General features: G+C 36.2%; 1 protein-coding gene across 1 annotated transcript in view; it reads left to right on the top strand.

Annotated features, from left to right (window-relative positions):
* The window catches only part of LOC107587573 (hepatocyte growth factor-like protein), an 11751-nt gene continuing 2844 nt past the window's right edge, over positions 1–8907 (top strand). The window contains exons 1-15 of the mRNA XM_016275396.1: positions 1–121; positions 1151–1295; positions 2149–2264; positions 2417–2531; positions 3130–3266; positions 3350–3470; positions 3709–3827; positions 5287–5458; positions 5881–6011; positions 6684–6768; positions 6841–6977; positions 7357–7389; positions 7477–7591; positions 7705–7782; positions 7876–8022. Of these exons, the coding sequence (XP_016130882.1) occupies positions 67–121; positions 1151–1295; positions 2149–2264; positions 2417–2531; positions 3130–3266; positions 3350–3470; positions 3709–3827; positions 5287–5458; positions 5881–6011; positions 6684–6768; positions 6841–6977; positions 7357–7389; positions 7477–7591; positions 7705–7782; positions 7876–8022 (1706 nt within the window). The 5' untranslated portion in view covers positions 1–66. The remainder of the gene's footprint in view (positions 122–1150; positions 1296–2148; positions 2265–2416; positions 2532–3129; positions 3267–3349; positions 3471–3708; positions 3828–5286; positions 5459–5880; positions 6012–6683; positions 6769–6840; positions 6978–7356; positions 7390–7476; positions 7592–7704; positions 7783–7875; positions 8023–8907) is intronic.

Here is an 8907-nt window from a genome sequence, read left to right as displayed (position 1 = left end):
AACCATTCAAAAAGAATCAAAGTCCTCAGATGAGCTCTGCTGTTGGAGTAAAGCAGCTCTTATACAATGATTCCACTCTTCTTTCTCACAGCTCTGCTGCTTTGGCCTGACGCAGTTCATGGTAAGATTAGTATTTTGATACATTAAATATTGTGTTTTAAGGTGAATTGTTTTTAGACAGCCTAATTTTTTAGACTCCCCAAACAGCCAACGAACATAAGTTACTCCATTCACCATGTTTCTGCTCAAACACCATAAGTACTATAAGGAAACTATGGGTAGTATTATCCACCACTGTCATAAAACTAATTTACAGACAGAATGTGAAAGTTCCCTAATAATTCATTATTACTTTACAAGGAATTACAATTGCTATGTTGGCCGAAACAATGGTATGATTTTAAAGAACAGACTAGGTTGAGTTCACAGTAAAAAAAAATGCTTATAGAGAGATGTATTGCACTTTCTTGATATTTGAGTAACTCTTACAAACATTCAATGTGAAAACATGGAATTAGCATGGTAAATTAATATGATTCAGTGCCGTGGTAACTTAATGGACTTACACAGTATTCTTGTCGCATTTTATGTTATTAATGGCCTTTTTCATCATGTGTACAGGTACATATTCATATAGATGTTTAATGAATTCAAGCATAAGCATGTGTGTACAACTGTGAACTGGTTTCTGTGTCAGTTTCTGTGTACTGTGTAGTTATTTGGGCTTCACTTCATGATCATGCCATGCCACTGGGAATTTTGTGGAACAGATGTAGTTTACAAATCCAAAGGTCATGTGTGTTTAAGCCCCTCTGACACACACACACACACGCGCACACACACACAGAGAGAGAGAGAAAGAAGGAACATTACAACATTTTAAGTTGGCACAAAGAGTTTGTCTGATTCACTAACAACATGCCAAAAAAGGGTTACATGTTTTATAGACTGTGGCATGTTTTTGAACATGCACTGTAACATTGATTTCATTTTATTTGAAACAACAATGTTTTCATAATAACTTCTGTCACAAAAAAAAGTCCTGTCATTTCTTTTTGGTTTTGGGAGTTTCAACTTGATTTTCTTTATTACTAAATAAATCCAAAGTGGTAAAATGACTAGTGCATCTTTCTGATGTGTGTTTTCACAGCATTTCGCAGCGCACTGAATGATTTCCAGCGATCCGAGGGGAGAGAGCTGGTCCTGAAATCCTGGAACGTCAACCGTCTGACTGAACTTCCGGGAATCACTTTGGAGGATTGTGCTAAACGCTGCACAGAGAGTCCAGAATGCAGGTCTCATATCCCTACTTTCCTTTCCCAGCATGCATTGCATGTATCAGCTCTGTACCCAAAACATCATTCTCACTCTGTAGTTGAATGTTTTAAAAAAAAAATCTAAATGGCCTTTTCCCACAAATAATTTCATTTGTTTAGCATTTATTTCCTTACTTTGTCTGTAAATGTGAAAAAGAAATATATTATTAAGTATACTTATTGCCAAAATATGTACTTTTAAATAATAAACTTAAGTTCAAACTAAATGTAATGTTTTCGGCCACTTCATTTCATGTTATTTAAATGAAAATATATTATTTATTATGTTAATAATTATACATTTATTTTAAATGCAGTTAGCTGAACTTAGCTTTTTTTGACCCGCTTAAGTAGGGCTTTAATATATCTTTATATGTAATTTCATAATTACTTCTATTGTCTTTTGCAATTTTGTACAATGTTAACCTTAAATATAATATCAAATAACACACTACTGTTAAAATTATAATCAAATACTTCACTTGTGCTTAATATGTTAGTCAACACATCCAAAATAAGTGTACATCCTTAAAGCATGGCAAAGTTTTTATTAAAACAGAATGATTTAAAATGCAGCACTTTTAATTTGGCATTGTTACAAACTGCACTTTCTAAAAGTGTACTTAAGTGTGTTAAAAACAGTCATGAAACGGTCTGTCTTTAAGTACACTTAAATGGCCTTTTATTTCATTAATATTATATTATCTGCAAGTTAAAAATATACCGTTAAGATTTAAAGCTCACTGCAAGTACACATTGAATGCACTTAAGCACACTTCTTTTAAACAAGGGAATGCAATATGTATTTTTGATGTGTTTTTGAACTTTCCAGAGCTTTCAATTATGAGTTTCGTCCGTCTTTGGCGTGTAAACATCTGCCCTGGGTGGGCGACAGAGACAATGCAGACGTCAAGAGAAACGTGAACTGTGACCTTTATGAGATGAAAGGTGACAAATAGATTCTCTAAGTATTAGACAGTTTGAAAGATTATAAGGAGATGTACTATGTCATCAGTCATTAAAAACCCATATCGCTTAACCACCACTTATGATATTAGTGCCTCTGTAGTCACATGTTCATAATGTTCTGCTGTACTCAGTCTATGTAAGGAAGTGCATTGTGGGTAAAGGAGAAGACTATCGAGGGAAAGTGTCGACGACTAAGAGTGGACGAACATGTCAACAGTGGTGGTCCAAATTCCCTCATGATCACAGGTATGAGATTAGAGCATACAGTATGCTGCATAAACTTTATGTAAACTATATTTGTATGTGAAATATGTTTTGTAATTATTATTAATTGGGGGGGGGGGGTCTCCGATTGTGTGTTCACTACTCACTGCAGAGCACAAATTCCGAGTATGGGACACCATACTTTTTTTTTTTTTAACTGTCTGAATGTAAATGCATTTGATACAAAATATCAAATCAAGATGCATCTGCGAACACACATTTTTTCCCATTGGAATAGCATGCACTGATAAATCATGCACAAAAAGATCAAGTAAAGAGGGTCATTTTTATGTTGTCCAAATCCACTGTATGTGGTTAACAAAAGCAAATATATTAGTAGACCTTTTGCGCTGCTAACGCAATGCTCTACCACTGAGCCACAGGAACAATGTGTAAAAACTGTAATGCATTTTTTTCAGGATTCTTTGAATAGAACGTTGAAAATGTACTGTCACTTTTAATCAATTTAATGCATCCTTGCTGAGTAAACAGTAGTGAATATATATTTTACTCTAAGATCCTTTTAATGACTGAATGTGCAACTGCGATATTAGAAAGATGTCACCACTGTTTGGAATAGATGGACTCCGTCTGCTACTAATGGCCTGGAGCTGAACTATTGCCGTAATCCGGACGGCGACCCCATTGGACCCTGGTGTTACACCACTGACCCTGAACGCAGATATGAGAGCTGCGACATTCCCCAGTGCAAAGATGGTAGGCCCAGTTACACGTTTGCATTGTGGTTTTACTTTCATAATCACGTTCTGAGCAGATGTTTGTGTATGTTTCTCTATTAGAGGTGTGCATCACCTGTAATGGAGAAGACTACAGAGGTCAGGTGGATCACACAGTGAGCGGTAAAGAGTGCCAGCGATGGGACCAACAGTATCCACATCAACACATCTATCAGCCAGAGAAGTAAATATGACATAACCATGTACCACAGAACTAAAGTCCCACTTAATAATGTGGGAATATAATTGCACTGGATATTGGAATATCAAAGCAAGTTTCTGTATCTGCGCTCAAATGCTGCAGGAGCTATTCTCAGAGCTTTTTGGCAATGCATTTTAATCATCTAGTATTGCTGTGATTTTTAGTTGATGGTGATATAATAACGTAAAAATAACTTCATATCTGATGTTTGTGAAACCAGGTATCCTGATAAAAGTTTAGATGATAATTATTGCCGTAACCCGGATGCGTCTCCGGTGCCCTGGTGCTACACCACTGACCCGACGATGGAGAGAGAGAGCTGTGATATACGCAAGTGCCGTGAGTATTTCTGCTCCTTACAACAAGGATACATATTTCATTTCATGGTATTTTAGTTTTTTTTCTTTTCTTGTGTTGATTTGAAATGTTTTAGGTTTCTGGTAATTGTATGACTTTTGTTATTCACTTTGTTCTCTCCATGAAGATAGACTTACTTATGACAAGGTGTTAAAAAATAATAAATTAATGAATTAATTTTATACTTTTACAAGACTCCAAAACTTTTCAGGCACTGGTGAAACAACTATACTATAGTAAAATATTAGCAATGCATATGTTGCTTGCATAAAATGTATATTTTTTGAGCACACAGCTATTTTTGAATGTTCATCATAGAATAAGCATGCATTTTATTTTAGTATAAAGATACTTATTGTAGTTTTTATTAATATTTTCAAAAAAAAAATTTTTTTCCAGTTTCATTTTAATTTTAGTTAAAGTTTCAGTAATTTGCTGCATGTATTTGTCATTTTGTCTCTATAGTTTTTATTCATTTTTATTTCCATTTTTATTACCTTGTTTTTGTTTAGTACATCAATTCAAGCTAAATTAAAATGAGAAATGTTTCCTTGGCAACTACCTGAAATAATTATAAAATTATTATATTTTGATATTATATTTGAGTTAACATTTTATTTTAAGCAAGGAAAGTGCTCATGGTTTTAGTTTTAGTTTATTTTCCAATTAAAAATCCCCAAATTCTTGAAACAAGATGCTTAAGAAGCAACACTGCATTAGATATCAATACTTGTTTCCATAGTGTCTTGAATACAAGTGATTTGTTTTATTTATTTATCTTTTCTTATAGCATTTCTGAAACATTATTTTAAAATCTAAATGATAGAGATACATAGCAGAGATTAAACTGAAGAAAAACAAAACAAAAAAAAAAAGTCCTAAGTCAATTCTTGATGCAATGTCAACGTTAAAATGCTGGCACGACACTAATAACCTTTAACAGTCGTTTGCATTCTGTTAGCAGTGCATGAATTTCAAACTCCATGCAAATCGTTTGGATTCTTATTCATTCATTCTGTTTAAAGGACACAGATCTTTATCTTCCTGGGGACATTGCTGCCTGTCATTTCCAATCGCATCAGTGCTGTTCAAAGAGACAACTATATAAATGAATGTTCTGTTTGAGAGCACAACATTAGTAGCAGTTTATTGCATTGGGTTCACAAGTCGGACGACAGTATTATACTTTATGAATATGCAATGATTGATCCGTCAGGAGCACATGTGTGACATTCACACAGTTGAGTTTATAATATAAACGGTACTAAAGTAGAGTTGTTGAAATCTGTTATTTTCTGTCATTGACAGACGATTGGACAACAAATTACTGTATCTGTCCAATATACAGCCAACTAGTTACAACTCTACATCAGTGAGTGAGATCTCTTTAGTACATGAATTTCTTCCTCTTTAAATCGCCTTCTTTCTTTCCATCCTATAGCTGAGTCTCCTAAGCGCCGTTTTCGCTCCAGCTACACCACTAATTGTTTTCGGGGTCGTGGAGAGGATTACAGGGGCAAAGTCAATGAAACGACCTCTGGAATCCCCTGTCAGCGCTGGGACGGCCAGAAACCACATGAACACCCATTTTTCCCCAAAACCTATGAGTGCAAGTGAGTTAAAGGAATACTTTGCCAAAAATGAAAATGAGCAGAAACAACACTCACCCTCAGGCCATGGATCCTCTGAAGTGAATGGGTGCCATCAGAGTGAGAGTCCAAACACATTATGGAGTCGTATTTTGGCTAGAAGCAACAGTTTAAACATCATAATGATGGATTTATTGCTTATAAACACGCAGCTTTTCGCTTCACAAGATGTTAATTGATGGACTGGAGTGGTGTGGATTATTGTGATGTTTTTATCAGCTGTTTGGACTCTCATTCTGACGGCACCCATTCACTGCAGAGCATCCACTGGTGAGGAAGTGATGCTACATTTCTGTTCTGAGGAAGAAACAAACTTCATCAAAACAGTATAAACGGGTTGATTGTGACTCTTTATCCTTCTCTTTCTTTCCTCTTTCCACCTTTAGGGGTCTGGAGGAGAACTACTGCCGTAACCCGGACGGTTCAGAGGCGCCCTGGTGTTTCACGTCTCTCTCTGAGATGAGGACGGCTCTCTGTCTGCAGATCAAACGCTGTGCTGATGACATTGAGGCTGAAGGTACAGTTGGCGCCTGCTAGTGATTAAAAACATCAACTACAGTTTCATTTCTAAAGACATTTTGGCCTTTGTGGGAAGAGAAAAATCTTCATGACAAATCAATGCACACTTCATATGTACTTAATATGCATACTGTGTATACAGTACCATTCAAAATTTGGGGTCAGTAAGATTTATTTTTGAAAGGAAATAATACTTTTATTAATGATAACATTTATAATGTTACAAAACATTTCTATTTGAAATAAACGCTGTTCTTTTGAACTTTCTATTTATCAAGGAATACTGAAGAAAAATGTATCACTGTTTCCACAACAATATGAAGCAGCACAACTGTTTTCAGCACTGATAATAATGAGAAATGTTTCATGAGCAGCAAATCAGCATATTAGAATGATTCCTGAAGGATCATGTGACACTGAAGACTGGAGTAATGATGCTGAAAATACAGCTTTGCATCACAGAAATAAATTGCATTTTAAAATATATTCAAATAGAAAACAGTTATTTTAAATTGTAATAATATTTAACCATTTTACTGTATTTTTGATCAAATCAATGCAGCCTTGGTGAGCAGAAGACTTCCTTCAAAAGCTTTTAAAAAAAAATCTTACTAACCCCAATTTTTGGAATGGCAGTGTGAATAACCAGGTTTTCTTCTCCTTAAACTAGATTGCTATAATGAAATCGGCAAAAACTATCGGGGTGTTGTCCGCAAGACACGTAAAGGTATTCTCTGCCAGAAATGGAGTGTCAAGTAAGAATAACATTCCATTTAAAGTTGGTCTAAAGTATAAATTCCAGGTCATTTATGCACATCTATTTACAGGATAAACCCCAAAACACACCCAGAGGCCAACCTGACCGACAACTACTGCAGGAACCCTGACGGAGACCATCACGGGCCCTGGTGCTACACCACTGACCCCAAGACTGAGTTTGACTACTGTGCCATCAAGCAGTGTGGTGAAGCATCAATGTCTATAGACGCTCTTTTCAATCTCATTCAGTCATGTCTGCTCTTTTATCTTCCAATAGCCAGGCTCTCACAGAATCTGTGCACTTTTTTGCAACTTTTTCACATTTTTTGTGTGAAAATGAGCAGAAGATTAAATATGGTGAAACATGGTGAATGTAGCAGAAAAGTCCAAATTAGCTATTTTTTCATCTTTATAAGAATTTATGTCAATAATAGTTTATTAATAATTATAGCAATAATAAATAGTTAATAATACTAATTCAATAATTTCCAATATTTTTTTATAATTTATTAATGGTAATATATTTAAAATAAATATTGTTAGTTAATTAATAAATTTTTTTGTTCTTCTTTATGTTGTTATAGCTGGAGAGAAAGTGCCCATTATTGGGCCAACAGGTATGTCAAAAACAATATACAGTGTCCAGTACAGACTTTGATGTGTATGATTGTGCTTCTAACTTGCCCTCCACTGTGTGTAAAAAGCGGATGTTGTGTTTAACGAGTGTGGGAAGCGGGATGACCGGACTGTGAAGAGCAGGTTAAGAATAGTGGGCGGCACACCTGGAAACTCTCCCTGGACCGTCAGCCTTCGAGACCGGTTAGTCTTACTATAAACTGTCCCAAATTATGTCACTTTATGGAAGTGAAATTGGTTTGCAAACAGTGTTTCTAGTTGACAAATATATGTGTGGCCACTACATGTCTTCTCAGGAAAGGAAATCACTTCTGTGGAGGTTCTCTGGTCAATTCCAAATGGGTGATCAGCACTAAACAATGCTTCTCATCTTGGTAACTCAAGTGTTCTTCAGTAATTAATGTTCAGAGTTGGACAGCAGGGGCGTTTTATTAAATATGCACGTGCTTGTTGGTGATTTTATGCAGTTATGTGGACCTCACGGGATATAGTACAATGATGGGCACCTTGTTCCGTGATCCAAAGGAAGGCGAACCAGACAGACAAACTATTTCTCTCACCAAGATCGTCTGTGGTCCTTCTGAATCCCACCTGGTCATGCTTCAGCTAGAAACGTACTTCATACTAACCACAAACACAGCAATTTACAACATGCTTTGGTTTTACACTCTTAAAAACAAAGAAAGGGGGTTTCAGTGCCATAGAATAGCTATTTTTGGTTCCTCAAAGAACCTTTTAGTCAACCGTTCTTAAAGGGATAGTTCACCCAAAAATGAAAATTACCCCAAGATTTACTCACCCTCAAGTGAGTAACCAATCCTAGGTGTGTATGACTTTCTTCTTTCAGATGAATACAATTGGAGTTCTATTAAAAATGTCCTGGCTCTTTCAAGCTTTATAATGTCAGTGAATGGCGGTTTATATTTTGAAGCAAAATAAAGCAAAATCCATCCATCATAAAAAGTGCTCCACACAGCTCCGGGGGAATAAAGGCCTTCTGAAGCGAATTGATGCGTTTTTGTAAAAAATAAAATCCATATTTAAAACTTTATAAACTGTAATTGTTATACTCATGTTCACAAGAGAGTGGCGTCCAGCGGATTACGTAGGCGTAGCGTAAGCTCCAGTGAAAATATGCTAGTCTCACGAGAACCAAGTTTTGTTTACAGCAAAGGAAAACCAGTCTCCTCTTGGCTTATATCAAAATCTTCTTTCTTTACAAATCTCTTGTTTTGTACTTCTAATTCCTGACCGGTGCTTCCGCGCTCGTCACTTCTCACCAGAGCTTACGCTAAGCCTACGTCCTACGTCATCCCCTGGAACACCACTCTCTTGTGAACGCGAGCACAACAATTAGCGGAAGCTAGAGATTATGGTTTATAAAGTATTAAATATGAATATTTTTCTAACATAAAAACATTGCTTCACTTCAGAAGACCTTTATTGACCCCCCCCCCCCTCCGCCCACCCCCCCCACCACCCGCCGCGCCGGCGATTGT

The sequence above is a fragment of the Sinocyclocheilus grahami genome, unplaced genomic scaffold (genome assembly GCF_001515645.1).
Source record: "Sinocyclocheilus grahami isolate Dianchi unplaced genomic scaffold, SAMN03320097.WGS_v1.1 scaffold94.1, whole genome shotgun sequence".
Taxonomy (NCBI): Eukaryota; Metazoa; Chordata; class Actinopteri; order Cypriniformes; family Cyprinidae; genus Sinocyclocheilus; species Sinocyclocheilus grahami.
Note: the sequence above shows the minus strand (reverse complement) of the source record. Positions and strands in the feature narration are given on the sequence as shown.